Raw genomic sequence first — 17840 nt, 5'->3', positions numbered from 1 at the left:
GATGGAGCAAAGAGATCCTTGCTTTAACCTGGGTAAGTAATAAATCAAGGGAGCAACTATAGCGCAATCTTGAACAACCCAGCTTTCAATCAAGATAGGGTGTTTGCTGGAATGAGACATTGTAATACAGTTGGGAAGCAATTAGGATAATTAGGACAGCGAATGTTACACAGGTGGCCAGATCAAATGTCCTTCCAGCATTTTGTCAGAGACAAAGCAACACTCCGAACTAACAAGTGGCAGCTTGTTCCCGTGCAGAAACAAACTGGGGTAGGTAAACAGCTTGTGGGAACTTCTGATGGCTTGACTCACTATTAGCTCCAAGAAAACACACAGGAAAACATGAAGTGTAAGAAGAAAACCTACAAAATATTCAACTTAACATCAGAAGAGCTGTTACAAAACATGAAGCAGCCACCAGTTGTTCAGCAAATTTATCTGCAATGTGCTGCTCTCTGGTCTGCCAGAACCTGCAGGATCCAGGCTTTGTTGACTGCCACAGAGAGGAGTCCTTTCCATAGCTGAAGTAAGGGATTTTAACCCAACGTTCAGGATTGTAGGAACACGCTATCATTCCCCTGCAGGAACCATTTTTTCTCAAGAACCAATACTACTTCTCTTTGATGAAAGGATACCTCTCCAAGAGCTCCTAAACTCAAGATCAACTCTTTAAGCTACAGCCATATTTTCCAGAGGGAAGGAAACACAAATGAGCTGTGTTACTTGAATGTGAATTATTTTGTTTTCAGTACATCATGAAGTATACTTAAATATTTTGGATAGTGAGAGAATTGGGATTGTTCAGCCTGGAGAAGGGAAGAGTTTGGGGTGACCTAATTGTGGCCTTCCAGTGCCTGAAGGGAGCCCACAAGAAAGATGGAGAGAGGCTATTTACAAGGGCCTGAAGTGATACAACAAGGGGGAATGGCTTCACACTGACAGAGGGCAGGGTTAGATTGGATACTGGGAAGGAATTCGTCCTCTGAGGGTGGTAAGGCACTGGCACAGGTTGTCCAGAGAAGCTGCCTCATCCTTGGAAGTGTCCAACGCCAGGTTGGAGGAACCTGGTCTAGTAGAACAATAAAGTTCATAATGAAGTTGTGTGACAAAGATGTTTCCTTGGCAGGTTTGCATCGCATTGTGCACTGAATTCAGTAACTTCTATGATCCATAATACAAGTATTGAAGCATATTTTGGTATAAGAAGAATAATTATTGCTATTTCCTTTAATGACAAGAGACCCTAAAAGGGCCATTATGCTGGATACTGAACAGACTTAAAAGCCCAAGGACAAACAAAAGCACTGGAATGTGGATTACCCCACGCAGGTTGTTGATGACTGGCAGAGGTTTCCTCCTCACCTGATAAGTAGTTGCTCTTTAACTGTTTATTGCGGGGGGGGGAGTGGGGGTAGGGGGGATGGAACAGAGCAGGGCTGTCAGTGGCCCTGCTCCAGCACCACCAGTGCTGCAGTTTCACAACTGATGAGTTAACGTTCTCAACCAACAGGCGTCCAAATAGGTTCAGGAAGAAGAGAAAACAAAAGAGTCTCACCAAATTAGTGCTGTTGTGAAGATGGTCAAGTTACACGTTTTATTTCCAAAGGAAACAAATATCTGCTCAGTGCGAAGTGTCTTTACTCACAGAATTTGTGTCCAGCTCTGCTCTAATTAACCCCCCACCCCCTCAAAAGCATGGACAGTAAGAAGGTCTGTGCAGAGGTATAAGCAAACTTGATAATTTTCATAGTAAAATGTGAAAGTAGTACTTTATAAATCCCTCAGTGCAATATTCACATTAGGATTTTTAAAGGGACATGGAACATATTGGTATTTGCACTGTCAGTGTATTTTGACCATAGCACCTGGTACAACACAGAGGGAAAGCAGTTTGGCAACCGCAAATATTTTACAGGCATCAAATCATAGGTTGGGGGGGATCAATGTTAAGTTTCAGGAAAAAAGGTATGTACAGCTTCAAGGGAAAGGAAAATGATATTATTCCTTGGGAAGAACCATTTCCAATTATAGCTTGACAAAGAAAAAGAAATAATTTAAGACTGAAGTAAATTAAATGGCTAAATACTAAAACTTCTTAAAAACAGACTTTTAAAGATAAGCCTTCACAGATGGACCTTTACTGTACAGCACAATCAGGTGCTGTTACGACAGGCTTTTTTTTTATTATTATTAACTGTGATCAAAGCTTATTAACCAGCAGCATCAGGCCATCGGTGGATTGGACTACACAAGAGAGCTAATTAAACTTAAGGAGCCACAGACCCCTGAAGGCACAACACGCAATCCCCAAGGCAGGAATCTGTGTGAGGGGGATGAGAACATTTGCATAGTGAAGCAGTGGAAAGTGGAAAGGTGCTTGTTCTTATTTATTGTAGGCACAACAGTGAGTTTATTAGAGCAACTTCTGAATCTGTCCTCACCATCAAACATGCAGAAAAGTATGAGCACTGAATGTCTGAGGACTCACTTAATATGGAATATTTCCATACACATGGCAAGAAACACAGATCATAAAATTTACTTAATCCAACAGACTAGATCATGAGGTGATTCCTAACCCCAAGGAGCACTAACTTCCACCAATTATAATGTGAAATACATCTAAGGAACTCAGGGACAAGAGAAACTAAAATAGAGAGGATGCAAGCTGAGTATAAATGGGTGCCCAGTAGCCTTGTTTTGCCTACAGGCAGCCACATATAGTAGCATTATAACTGGAAATAACAATAATACATTGTAAAATAATTCCTTCCATTGCTTATCTCCTATCTGCTACCTTATTCTTCACACATCTATTACAGATTGCAGTATTTAAATCTTTCCCTGCAGCTTCATCACATACTTGGGAAGAGGAATAATATTCTCTCTTCTGGTCACTTTCCAAACACTGTGAAGAGAGAAACTTTTTTCCTCCATCTACCTTTCCAGCTGCTGGGAAGGAAGCAGAAAAGTTTATCCAATCCTTATTCCTGCTTAAAAAAACTTTCTGACGTGTGGATCACTAAAGTATTTTTCAGCTAATAAGAGGGTCTAATTTGTAGGGCAAAGACATGAGTGCCAACCACAATATCAAATGATATTTTATTAGTCTGATAATCTTATTGTCATTTTAGGATCTCTGGGAGGACTCAGCAGCAATAAAATTCAGCACAGAGGAGAAGAAAAAGGAATCAGTGGCAGCTGGGTTACGTTCTAGATTGTCCTTAAACAAGAATACTTAGAGAATACTTTAATTACTTAGTTAAATTAAATTAATTACTTAAAGAGTAAGTGTTTCTGAATTTTAAAATGACAGAAACATCTTGCACCAGTGTGGTGGCATCATGCTAAGTCACCCAGTCACTCTTGTGGACTAAGAGAAATATAGTAATGGCCACTTTTAGCCATTTTTTTTAGCCCCTTAAAATAAAAACAGGTCCAGTTGGCAACAGCACATGAAAAGAGCAACAGTCTCATTCCACTCAAAACCTCTGTGACATTTCCAAGCCTGCTCCAGGTGAAAATTTGTTGATGTCCCAGTAGGGAAAAAAACAACTACTACCTGGTTTTGGTGAGTCAGACAGAATCTTACCAACCCTGGACCAAAACAATAACAATCCAAACCAAAAGCAACTTCCCACTCTCCCAAGAAACATTCCTAACACCTCATTCATGAAGAACAGTAGGACTTCCTTCATCTCCTCCTTCCTCTCTCAAACAGGAGCTCACAGGCATTTACAAGGATCTGACACATCATCTGTAGCTGCTGCATAAGTATTTATTAAACTGCAGTGAAAGCTGGGATTGTGTGTCTTTTTCAATCTCACATTCACAATCCTAACCAATATTTCATATAAATTTCACCCCATGCTCATGGCTCAATGGGCAAAGCTGTTGTATGGAATGACATACAGTGTTATTTATAAATGTAATACTGTTTCTAAAAGTTTTACTTCTCATACACATCAGCTGTTTTTCTGAGTGCTTTAATATACTTACTAATTGAATTTTAGTTTTTTCTTTTACAATACAAAGCATTAACTACATCTCTGTGTAGATTAGAGACAAAAACTGCCATGTTTCAGTTGATCTTGGCTTTAAGCTATGAAGCAGAAACTGCTGTCAAAAAGCAAACCCTAAATCACCTACAAATAGTACTGTAAATGCCAAAAACCCTAAAATTTTAGGTAAATTTTTAGGTTACACTTTATCTGCTACTGTAAGGAGGAAGCTTCTACTCTTATCACAACATTATTGTCTCTATCTTGGTAACATGTACATTTTTCTTCAAACCTGGATGTCCAAACTTGACATAGCACTGCATCAAGAAGCTCTTGGTGAGTCCCCACCTGGGGAAGGAGATGGCAGACCCTGGAGATAATCCCAGCTTTAAGTGGCAGAAGGAGCTACACTAAGCCCAGCTGGAGATATTGTTGGTTTTCCCAAGTGAATTGTAAAAGGATTGAAAATCATGGCATTACACTGTGTTAGTTCGTTTTGCTCATAGTTGGTGTATCACAAAATGCAAACTGGTTTAAATAAATCACCCTCAATTTCACACTCCAAAGATACCAGGAACTGATAACTCTCCATTTGTATTTTAAAACAAACAGACAGGCTTATCTGAAAATGTATTTATCTCATGTTATGTTAATTTCCATGTTCTAATTTCTTGAATAAAACATTGTGCAACATGATATCTTATGCAAGTCATTCACTAGTTGACCAGACAGCTGGGAATCTCATCACAGATGAAACAAGTCCCAGTTTTCAGGCTCTAGTTTCTGCCCCTTTACAAAGATTGCGATTAATCATTCTTACACTTTTTCTTAATATTTTTCTTCCTCGGGTCCTGTTCCAATCTTTGGATCAGATCTACACCAGACTAAAAATTTAATTTTATTATAAAAAAATGCCATTTAATTTTCTTGTAGTATCTGTAGGGTTTTTTTCCAAAACCACTGGAATATCTTCAGTGCCCCAAAAATTAAGGAAGGAAAACAATTATTGATGGTTAAGCAAAATCTTCTGAGTTTTAAACTCTGTAGTTCAACATATCCTGAGTAGGTGACTGATTTTACAACGTCTATGTTTCACAGCTTCTGTTTCACATCCTCCTTAGTTGACAGAACAGAACTACGGTTATGGCGGAACTACCCCTAGTGTTCACCTCTAAACGCAAACTAAATCAGCTGCTGAACACCACTGCTTTCAATTCCCAGTGAATTTTTTGGACGCGCACATGTGGAAATGCACTCTTACTATGCATATATGGGCATATACCCACCTGTCTTCACTTCCCTCCAAAGAAGTTATTTAATTATGATTTCCTCTCTTGATTGTGGGTTTCACCAATATCTACTAAAATGAACTCAAAGATCTTTTAATTCTTACTGACTCCTGCATTCCACACAATGAAACTCCAAGTCCAAAAGGAAAAGCAATTTCATGTTTGACTAAGAAATAGGAAAACTAAGGTAATCAGAAAAAAACCCAAATATAATCTGTATTATCTTTTATGTCTTACAGTCCCTAATGTGTCATGTATCTATAAGCTTCATTTATCCACTCATTCCACTCATCCCTGAATCACTGTTTTCTCCATGGAGACCTGGTCTGCCTCAGACTTTTTTTTGCATCTGAAAATCCTAGGCCAGACTTCAGATACTCAGCACATATCTGTGCTTTTCTATTGTTCATTGAAAGAGAAAGCTGTGCACACAGGGGGAGCATCACCCAACCTAAGTGATGCTCATTGTGCAGGTGCAACAATGCCATTACCTTGAAAAACTTTTATTGAGTTACCCAAAGGATTAAGTTTACAGTTTTCATATTATTTTCAAATTTTGCTGCTGGAATAGCTCTACAGTCAGGACAAAATACTAACTATTGCAGCCCTCAAAGGCAAAAGAAAACACATTTTTGTTTACAATGCAAATTAAAACACAGTTGCTATATTTTCCTATTACACTGATCAGTCCACAACTGGCTGAGCAGGGCAGTGGGGGCTGTTTTCATTTTTAAAAGCAGGTATACCAAAAGCTCATTCACTGAACTAGTTAAGTCCCCCTGAATCTAGAAAAAGACTCAACATCTTCCACTTTTCCTTGCCTTTTCACAAAACAAAGTATTTCTCACCTTGTCATCCGAAATGACCAACCCACATTTGAAAGCAAAAATTTCTGAAAAGCACAGAACAACAATAAATGATGTCTTTCCATTATTTCAGTTTTCTCTATTTGCCTGAAAGCTCTGCTTAATTGATATTACCCCAGAAAGCCCTCAACAAACAGGCTCATAGGAGTGACAAAGCTGTTTATCACTGGTATCAGGGTCTCGCACACTCCTGGTTCCCAGGTATGCACAGAAAACTGGTGGTTTACAAAAACACAGTGTTGTCTTGATTACCTTTACCTACAGTGGAAATAAAAAGCTCCAGTGAGAGAACCCACAGAAATATATATATGTATATACACACACACACATATATATACATACACACGCATATAACCATATAGCAACTATCAATGCAGTTTTGAAACTTATTTGTCCTGTATATTCCTATTAGTTTGTCAAAAACTTGCCAAAATTCTGATTCACGGTATCTGGTATTGTAGAATGGGCCATCGCTGTATCCCACACACTTTACAAGATTCTAGTCCTGGAAAGATTTGTCAAATTAAGTTTCACGAGCATCTTCACAAGACCAAAAATTCACTGACAAATTAAAGTGAATTCTGCTATAAATACATTTCTATTCCATTTACACACACAGCTCTTTTTATAGCTGTTAAACCTCCTCTCTTTCCATCTTTTTAAACACTATTGAAACTGTCAGGAACTACATTTTACACTTTATCAATCATTGCGCACACATCATGATTCCCAGAATTTCAAATGGAACTGTTGATGGTTCAGGTACTGTTAGACTGTCATTAGTTTTGCAAAGTGTGCAATTTGTCATTTTGGAAGAAGTGACAGTGCCTTCACTTGCGCAATATGCTTTTAAACCTCCTCTCTCTAATTTGAAAATGGCAGTATTATCCTCTGCTTCAAGAGAGGTGGTTTTAAGGCTTGCAGGTTGGCTTGTCACAGAGCAATCTGTCAGGTAGTATTTTACCTTCCTTAAGGTGTATTCACATAAAGCCTGTTTGTGATATCACACAAAGACAATACTTTCTGTCTTACCTGATGGTAATGAGGCCTGTGTTAAACTTTCACTTTCCTCATCAGTGCTGGCATCATAGTCATTTTCTCTCTTTATAACCATCTGAGTAGTAGTTATATCATCCCTAGAAAACATTAAAAAAATTGAAAAAAATTAGATATTTTTGTTTCCCAAAGGAATCAAATAATTCAGAGAAAATGTATGTGAAAATTACCACATATGGAAATGGCAGGGACACAGTATGAATGGAAAATCAGCTGCAGCCCCACAGAAAACAGGACAGATTCACTGGATGTTTAGTCACAGCATCCAGAGCAATATGCTGCTATTTACAGGGGTGCCAGGAAGAATCCTCCTCTCCCACTACTAACAGCATTGTTATGGATAACGCAACTCTCAGCCAGGTAGAACTGTCACTCCCTGTTAGGGCCAAAGGAATGCAAACTAAACTAAACTAAAATATGCACCAGGTAAGATACCAAGAAAGCCAAGAAATGTAAGGAATACCTGGTACATTTGGCATCTGCTGCAGATTCTTTGGCTTCATTCAGCAACTTCTGTAAGTTTCTTATCTTTGCCTTCTTCTCATTCAGCACCAGAATAAACCGGTTATAAAGATCTGCCTCCAGCTTCTCTTTAGCCTCCACACATTTTTCCAGCCTGCAATGTAAAATTAACTATTACGCTAATTCTTCTTAAAATAATTTGCTGTTTCCTGGAAGAAAATTCTGTAGTGAGGTTAGACTTCCTCTTACAGGAATCTCCATTCCAAACCACGCAGTACCAGTCCAGCACCTTGTGTCTGAAACAGCAGCTTTTTTTTTTTCCCCCCTCAGAAAAGTGAAATGAACTTTGCTACCAAAAGGGGAAAGTTTCCAAATGTGAACATTTCTCTTCATGCCTTTTTTTTTTAATGGGTGTCATGGTTTGAGATAGCCTCAAAATGCAATCCCCTAGTCTAAGCCCCCTCCCACATCTCAACCTAATGTGAGATGGGTTTTTCCAGACAAAACACACCAGACTCAGAATGGGGAAAGGGAATATATTACAGTGACTGTACAAATAAATACCATATCACATTATACACACGATCACAATATCTCTACCATGACATATAGTATTTACAATGGACCAGATCTCTTCTCCCCTCCAAATAAAAGTCCAGGAGGGAAAGAAGGACAGATCCCTTCCAGTCTCTGAACAGCAGGAGTATCTTCCAAGGCAGCAGGTTTCTTCTTCTCATGCATGCAGCAGCTGATAGCTGGGTTGTTGTAGCTGGATCTCTGTTCAATACACACAAGGGGGTCTCCAAGCCCCTCGGCTCTCCTTCGGTCCAAGCGAAGGCCTCACCTGTGAGGGACAAGGGACAAGACTCGCGTCACCACAGGTATATCACGAAATGCAGGGGCATCTTCGTGAAAGTCCCTTCCTCAGGGGATTCAAATTCACCTTTGCAGAGCTCCGTGCTCTGTCTCAACCACCAACGTGGCAGCAGTGGGGGGGGGGACCAAGGTCAACTTCCCCCGCATTCCATCTGGCCGTCCCGGTCCAGCTCCGGGACGTCTTTTGAGCTTCTTAGCTCCTCTCTCTCTCCGGTGCTGCATGTCCAAAACTACTCTCCAAAATAGGAGTCCATGTCCCTCTTCTCTAAGAGGGGTCTCAAGGGAGTTTTGGGGTCTGGTATCAGTCTTACCCCAAACTCTGTAGCTCTGCTGCTGGCTCTCTCTCTCTCTCTCTCCCTTTCCAGGAGTCCTTTCTGCGATGCTCCATGTCTCTGTTGCTTCTCCGGTTCAGGTCTTATCTGTCCTGGCTCTGTGCCACTGTTTCTCTGGTCAGTGCCGGCTGCTGCTCTGCGCCCATGGAGAAAAACATCTCCCGGCATAACTACAGACACTTAGCCCAGTCTAAGACTGTTCCAGGTCTCTGTAGCCCCCAGCTGGGGCTGGAAGGGCCCAGAGGCCCCGAGGGGCTCAGAGCCCCTACCTCGTGGCTCACAACATGGCCACCTCTCCAACAACAACTAAACTACAACTCATCTCTTCCGGTGAGCTTGTGATATGTTTACATTTTTGCAGGAGCGCCCATTGGGCAAAACTTCAAAACTTCCAGGGGTTTCCACCCCTTGAGGTCTACCACTTTTCAGCCTCTGGGGGAAAAACCAAGGTCCAAACCACCACAATGGGTTCCTGCACAGCTCCAACTAAAATTTAAGTAGGCAAGTGTTCTTTATTTTCACTACTGAATCACCATAGTTGGTATACCTTGGCAGGATACACATAATGAGATTATAAATATATATGATTAGCTTGACAGGTCTCAAATTTGGACTACACAGTCTGATGTGAAATATATTTGAAGAGGGGGGAAAAAATCCCCAAACATAAAAATGTTTAAAAGCTCTTAATTATTATCTTCAGAGTAAAATATTCTTCATGTTTTTAAGAAGTTTAATATGCACCTGTGAATAGGTCAATGTCAATAAAATGAAGCACATTGGAAACATAAAATTAAGAACACGGATGTATAATATCTCATAAGCAAAGAAAAACTGGAATACAAGCAAACATGAGCCAAAGAAATGACTTGTAGCAAATGCAATTCCATATTTGTTTCCTATATTTTATAACCTTTTAATCCTTGCTTTGAACCACAAACATTTTTTTAGCTGTGTGCACAACAAGCAAATAAACATCTTGATAATCTTGCTGATCATGGTAAATATAGCAAACAGTCAAACTTATAAACATTCTTTTCACCAATCTGTGCAAGGCTGGTAAGAAAAGCTTAGGAGGCTTATTTTGTTATTAAACCCAAAAATGTAATAGATTGAAAAAAATACTCTCTTATAAAGTAAGATATTTCAACAGACTTCCTACATAAATACTAATCAATTTGTTCACAGGTCAAAACCATATAGCATGTAAGAAGAAAGGCAGTAGCAAAAAAAAATTAAATCTAATGAAATATTAAGTCTACTGTGCAATGCTTAAGGGAAATGCTTGATAGTTGATAAATAATTCATCTAATTTAAATGCAAATAGCAGAACATCATTACCATATGGATCAGTTCAATAATGCCTAAATGAAAGATCATATGTACTAATCAACTACCAGGAGACTTTCCACCTACAAAAGGGAAGTTAACTGTTTAGTGGGAAACAAATAGACAACTCACAAAGAATTATAAACCCTAATAAAGGACCCAGAAGAGCCTGGACATGCTCAACACTAATTGTGCCTGTATACCTAAAAATTGGGTGAAAAAAAGCATTTTGTCTAAATATGCTAATCCTGTCTGTATCAAATCCTATAGAACAGTCCCCTCTCCCACAGAAACCAGCAAAAGTGATCACTGCTGTGCCTCTATTTTGCCAAGCCACTGGTTTGTGTTGGAGCAGTTGGGGTTGGTTCAGACAGTTACATTAAGAAATTTTGCTCATTTGGCCAAAAAAAGTGCCATATAAAGATAATTTCAGTGAGGTCCTTGAATCCTGCAAAGACATCCACTGATGAAAATCCACGTAAACGGAAACTTCCAGTGAAGTAAAGCTGATGCTGCCTGTACTGTAAGTAGTATAGTACAGGAACCAATGGCAATTCTAGACAATTTCTTCAGTCTCTGGAGCAAAAAACTAGCATCTTGAAATATATATACCAACTGTATGCATAGATTAGAATATTAACTCTTCCTTGTGCACAAAACCTATTAGTTGTATGCCATCAGTTAATCTTATATGATTGCTTTCATTTACAGGAACACCTTTTTTTGTTTTTCTCTTTTTAAAGTTATGCACATACAAACACATTCACCAGACACAGGTATGACATTAATTTTGCACAGCATATGATCAGTATAAATCAGTATTACAGTAATGCTGTATTTGCAAGTTATGAGCCTTTAAAATATACTATTATATGGCATATCTGGTACTTGAAAACATAGCAGTGAAAAAGCAACAATCTTTTGCCACTTAGGAACAGGGATGCATTAATTATGTAGGTGGGGTGGCTCTGTGGAGCCTTTAGGATTCACTGAATCACCTGAATTACCTGACCACCAAGCAGAGCTGTCTGGGTTTCATTCCAATACCTCACAGACTACAAATACAAAATTTAATTGCAATTCACCACATGCTGCTGCCTGTGTGTGATTTGTCTTCCTGAAATACCATCTCCCCAGGCCAAAGAGAGGAACTGCTCATCTCAAAGACAACTTTTGAGCATGGTAAAATAAATGGAGGTTAATGGCTGGATTGGTGCTTTCCATTTTGTGTATCCTCAGATCTCTCTGCTGTGTGAGCACAATGCTTTTAATGTGCCCAAAGCACCTAGGTTGACAGGCATCAAAAGGCTTGCACAGCCCACTGAAACCAACCCCTATGACAAATAATAAATTGAGAAAACCAAGTTCTTTTACGTGCTGCCTCAATGCAGAGCAATCCCACACAATTCAGAGGTGTCAACGTGAACTCTGTAACTTACTGGCACTTATTTATTAGTGGCATTGTCCACAATCCAACACTAAGAAAAAAAGAATTCAACATCTCTGCTATTCACCCTTGTTCTCAGGGCTCTAAAATAATTCCTGGATCTCACGGCACTGCTTCATTGCATTTCAGAGTCACGCTTCCCACAACACTGGCAATGGTATGGAATCCTGATGAGCTAATGCTGAAGAGTCAGTTTCAAGCACCCAAGTACCTCGCTTGCATTTTTATAAGCTATTTGTGGTTTAAATATACTGTTACTGTAGTTGACCACAACATAAATAAGAGTCATTTAACAGGGTTGTTCCAACCCCTGTCCAACCTGGCCTTGAACCATCTATACGAAATATGAACAACAGCTATTTTGCTCTGATATTTTAACTCGTCTATCCCTGAGGTAAGCATGCACACACACTCATCCCCAGGCACCCACTTGCTCACAAAACCTCTGTGATGGTCAAGAAAATTGGAGCAGGGAAATGGAAATGGGATGACAGAACTACTCCATCCAGTGCCCCATGGTCAACCAGAATAAAACCAACCCTCAGAAGTGTGCCTGCTATGTTTTAATTCTAATGAAATCCTGAGAAAAGAGACTTTGAGCATAGGGAACTGCAAGGCTTGAGGCTGTGGAGTTGATATCCTTGAGCTCCAGGCGAGGCGGGAGCACAGTTCTCCACATCACGTGCTTTACATTTGATGTTTTACCACTCAACAACACGAGTGATACAGAACGTAAATCCTGAAATCCTGCCTGCTGAACAAAGGCAGGCAGAGCTTTGTTCAGCTCTGAGAAACTGGGTCCTGCTTTTGGAGCCAAAAGAGCAAAGAGTAGACTGGGCTGTGGCAAAAAGAATTTTAAAAACCCAATCCAACCAAACCAAAGAAAAAACCCAAACCAAAAAAATAAGTCCCGCTGTTTGGGTGAAAATTATTTTAAAATTATTTTTCTTCTCTGTTTATTAGACATGATAATATGTGGTCTAGTGGTTAGGGTGCAGGACTCTCACCGCTGCGACCTGGGTTCGATTCCCAGCCCCCCGGGCAGATGGAGCTCATCAGCCCTGTGTGGCAATCCATCTAAGAGAAGGTCACTCTAAACAAACCTACGTTCTGAGACCCTCACTGCCACTGTCCAAGTTTGCTTGGCCCCGGCAGATGAACCTCAGGATTAAAGGGTGGGCTCAGTTCAGCGCACGCTGGGTCTCACCTAAAAAATCCACTGCGCAGGCTCGAAGGGTTAATGACCTTTCCCAAATCTTCGCTCGCTAAGACTGGCCATTATATTAGACATGGCCAAAGACTGGTGACCATAAAACCTTCAGAGTTCATTTTGAAAACCCACGTTTCATCTATTCAAACTATAAGCACACCAAAGAAATCCACCAGCTTTCACAGCTTCTGAGAGCAAAGTTTGTCAGGCAACTGTGATTTTTTTTCTTTTTTTTCTGCCTATTCTTTGGGGTTACCCGGTAAAAGTGCCACCCCACAATGGAAATTGATACAAGCACTAATGCCTCTTACACATCAGCATGTAATGCAGTACTGGTTATACAATACACTATTGTTCAATTACACTGTTAAGCACTAAAACACTACTTAGGGAGGCCCTATGCCTGTCAGGGAGACTGTCAGGAGAAATTGTTACTCTTTTTAATGAGAGGGAAAGAAAACCATAAGTCTCTTTTTCAAGGTAAATTAATGCCAATTAGCTACATTCTTTCATCAATCTTCCTAAATGTGTTTTTTTTAAAGTAAAGCTATAGAAAAACAAGATAAATCTCTTGACTTCTCTGTGCTAAGAGTTTTATGCTGAAACGAGCGCAGATTCCTTCACTATAGAGTGACAGACAATTCAGATCATAAATGCAACAGCAATTATAAAAATCTCTTGCGAAATATTGGCATTTTTTCCCATAATACCACACTAGTTTTCCAACTCTGACTGCTTCCACAAGGCAAACAGATTGAAGCAATGGCAACTTATTTCCCACTCAAAAGTGTAAATAATTTAAACTGCTAGTGCTAAGAATTATAAAAAAATAACATTAAGGAAAAGGCTTCCTAATGAAAGTGAAGAGGATTCAATAGAAATTAAGTGTTTGTTTGTTTTTAATTCATAAAGCTAAAACCAACTTTAACTGCAAATTTGTAATATTAGTTATATCCTTGACAAGGAAGATCTACAACTACATGGTCTGGGGGCAACTGAGCTTGAAACACCTTCCAAGTGCATAAAAACTTGTGTTCACCTTGTGAAACTCACCTCTTCTCTGCATCACTCCAGTTGCTGAAAAGCCTTTCATTTTCTCTCTGCAGGTGCTCGTTTTTGGCCTGCAGTTTTCCCAGGCTGTCCAGGCAGTAACCAATGAGCTCCTTCACCACCTTGGCCGGACTTGGGACCTCCTGCAGCTTCACAGAGCCAAGTCTGAACTAGGACACAAAGACAGAGTGTGTTATCCCAACTGCACAGGAAGGATCGCAAAACTTTGCTCCAATAAATTTTAATACTTAACCAGTCACTTTGTCATACAGAGAATTGAGAAATGTGGAATAATCTACATGCCAATTATTTGCAGAGGTGATGAGGGGTCTGGAGCATCTCCTTGATGAACAGAGACTGTGAGAGCTGGGCCTGGTAACTCTGGAGAGGAGAAGACTGAGAGGGGATCCCATCAATCCACACCAATACCCCCAAGGGCTGTCAGAGGATGGTTCCAGACTCTGTTCAGTGGTGCCCACTAACAGGACAAGGAGAAATGGTCATAAACCAAAACACAACAAGTGCCCCCTCAGCATGAGGCAGAACTTTCCATGGACATGGCAGAGCCCAGAACGGCTGCCCAGGGAGGGTGTGAAGTGTCCCTGCCTGGAAACATTCCAAACCCATCTGAACAAGTTCTTGTGTCACCTGCTCCAGGTGATCATGCCTGGGAAGGGGGTTGGACTGGATGATCTCCAGAGGTCCCTTCCAGCCCCAAATATCCTGGCATTCTGTGGTTTATACAGATAATATCTAAAATCTAATCAGCAAGTTGTCACCTCCAAGGTTCAGACAGCAAGTTCTTAACAATAAAAAGAGTCCTTCAATTAAACAGGTAGCCTTGTTAATTCAGTGAGATTAAAAGACAGGATCTGTAATGAACTATTGTATTTCTTCAGCAGTAGGGATGTTGTTCAGGGTACACAAGAGGTCTGAACAGATTTGTTCTGCTGTGTCTGGGAAAAACAACAGAAAACTGTTGGTTTTGCTACGATTTTTTATGGCTCAGCCATACATACAAACCAGCACCAGCTGAACTATAAGTGTGCAAAGCTGGGTGAAGATACCCAAATACCCAACATGGCAGTTTGGGGCAATGGGAGAAGGACATTGAGGCTGCTTGAAGAGGGTCACACATGCTATCTGAGGAAAAGCAAATCAGAAATGAAGGGCCTGGCTTTGGTGCTCTGGAGTGGGCAGAGGATGGGGAATCTGAGCTACCTCAGGGAACACTTCTGCAGCTGATAAAGCCTACACAACACTCATGGGGCTTTCTGAGCCTCGCCACATTCAGGAGCACCACTGTCTGACTTCGCAGAAAACTGAGGGAGCAGCTCCTGAGAAATGCAGAGGTGGGCTGGATGACACAACCCAGATTTTGGCCAGCTCTAAACCACAATACAAGCAGAACTTTTGGGGGAAAAAAGTATTTAAATTACTTGGCTTCCACTGGAAATGCCTGCAGAAACATCGAGTTGGTGAGGGGTACATAGAAGGAGAACGGGTCCTCTTTTGCATCTTGTAATTATCAAAAAGACTGACATAAAATTTGACAGAAGCATTGCATTTCCCTACGAATAGAACTATTACTCATATTTTCAACTTGAATACACAGCAATAACATCTTAAAATATATAAAAATGTAAGTGGTACATGCTAGGGGAGAGTTCAACCTGTGTTGTGGCTCCTCACCTATTAAAATCAGAAATGCTATTTCATTCCTTTTTCACCTCTTTTTGCTTGGGAAGGCATGGAGAATAACTAAAAAAAGACATCATTATAAAAAAAAGGCATATTGTTTGTTAACACCTTTTTAATAGCAAATTTCACTAACACAAAGTTTTGCTGAAAAAGGCCTGGTAACATAACTGCACACAAAGATTTCAAAGGCATTGTTTGAAACAAGTAACAGTCCTTCAAGTTGGATCTTTTATCTGTGGAAGTCTCTGCCAACAACACATGATACCATCATGACCTTCTCCAGCAAGGTCAGTCTATTAGAAAATGTGACAAATCCAAAGGTTTAATTTCCAATTAACCATATATCTTTCCTGCAAACTCACATGTGCTGTCTCTAACGTGTTGTTGTCTTTAGCTGACATACATCTGATGGCTGCGGATGAAAAGATGCTTTCAATTTATTTTTGAAAATTAGATTACATTATCAGTGACCCACAGATTGGTGTGTATTCCCTGAATCACACTTGCTGTCTGACAGCATTAACAAAGGTGGACATTTGCATAAAGGAAACTGTTTTTCATCACTTGCAAGCCACCACCACACTATTTGGATAAAGGCTTCAGGGCACACTTGAATACTTCCCACAGAAACAGAGAGGCGCAGTAGCAGAGATAAAACAGCCACACAATCTCCTACTTGTACTGTGAAGGAAATAGCAAGGAGAGTACATCACTTTTGTCTTATGCTTTAATATAATCAACTGAGACAAGGTATTAAACAAATACGTTTAAATGGGACAAATAATCACAGTTTTCTCTGCACAAAAGAACAAAATATGCATAATCCTAAAAAACGGGTTTAAGTGAGTAGCAACAGATTTCAGCTGAAAGCCTGATACCACTGCCAACTAAAATCACACCAAACAAAAATCAGACATTTCAAAAGCAATTGTAATTATAAATAAACCAGAGACACAGAGAATTTTAGTTGCCCATCTTCCTCGCTGTCCAAGTCCAACACTGACAGTCTTTAGTCTTTAATTCAGTCTTTATGCAAAGCAATTGACTATTATCTACTTTCTTACAATAAACTTCATTGTTCTGTTTTCTGTGTCTCAGACGCTGCATGGACCGTTTCAGTTCTCCTACATATTGCTTAGTTTTTCCTTGCAACTAAACCAAGAAACAGCCTAGTTATTTGTCCTTCATCACCGAAACCACAGTAGTGACACTGAAAACAATTCTAGGAAAATTCAGTAGAAGTGGTTGAAGATCAGGATACCATAACAAAGAGTTAACTGGGTGGGATATCAAGGTAAACAGACCTTGCTCACCGAAGGAGTGAAAGAAAACGTCATTAACACTTTACTGAGCTAATCTGACACACAAGGTGTCTTTAGTTTGGATCATGTTTCCAAGGTGATTTTGTAAATTTGTAATGGTAAATTTTAATTTTTTGTCAGTTTTGTAATTCCTGCACGTTGCTGCTCCCCAGATCAATTTAAATTTCTCACCATTCTTACAGTTGCTGTGGCTTCCTGGCTCTGTATCATCTGCAGATGTAACTAATGTGCCTTCTGCTTCCTCTTTCAGATCATTCAAGGAAACATTATGTAAAACACTGAAGCACTAAACACTTCATTTATACAGACAAGGAGCAGCTCTGCTAGAGGTCCCAGGGGACACCACACTGACTGTGACTGACACACTGCTCCCCTTCAATAGCTGTTTTATTGTTTGTGGAGATTTCTTTTAAATTGTTATTTTTTTAAAGACATACAAAGATGAACACAGACAGACTTAGAAAACTGTGTTCCAATAATCAGAAATCACAGTCAACATGTATCACTGGACCATATGTTAAGCTTAAGAAATAAAAACAAGAATTAGAAGCTTATGACAAAAATGTCCTTTTCCCATCACCTCTCACCCTGCCCATCTTCTACAGATGAAGAAAGCAGTGACCTCAACCATAAGACACAAAATATTTCAGAAGGAACTGAAAAGCTTCTTTAGTAATTTTTCTTCTACTTACTTATGCTTACAGGAATATATTTTCCTTCACATAGGAAAATAAAATTATTGAAATATGAGACAACACACATTTTTCACAGAAAACTCCAAAGCTGTATGAAAACGACTTCATTCTATAGAGACATTAAAATTTAATTTTGAATTAAATATTATGTATCTGCTATATAATCTTTGCATTACTACATTGCACTAAAAATGAGAGTTATCA

General features: G+C 39.7%; 1 protein-coding gene across 8 annotated transcripts in view; it reads right to left on the bottom strand.

Annotated features, from left to right (window-relative positions):
* The window catches only part of XRCC4 (X-ray repair cross complementing 4), a 142668-nt gene that overhangs the window by 73840 nt on the left and 50988 nt on the right, over positions 1-17840 (bottom strand). For all 8 annotated transcript variants that reach the window (XM_017806215.1, XM_017806217.1, XM_017806218.1 and 5 more), the window contains 3 exons: positions 13922-14088; positions 7676-7828; positions 7189-7292 (listed from right to left, as the gene is read on the bottom strand). In XM_017806215.1, the coding sequence (XP_017661704.1) occupies positions 7189-7292; positions 7676-7828; positions 13922-14088 (424 nt within the window). The remainder of the gene's footprint in view (positions 1-7188; positions 7293-7675; positions 7829-13921; positions 14089-17840) is intronic.

The sequence above is a fragment of the Lepidothrix coronata genome, unplaced genomic scaffold (assembly GCF_001604755.1).
Source record: "Lepidothrix coronata isolate B3197 unplaced genomic scaffold, Lepidothrix_coronata-1.0 Scaffold14, whole genome shotgun sequence".
NCBI lineage: Eukaryota > Metazoa > Chordata > Aves > Passeriformes > Pipridae > Lepidothrix > Lepidothrix coronata.
Note: the sequence above shows the minus strand (reverse complement) of the source record. Positions and strands in the feature narration are given on the sequence as shown.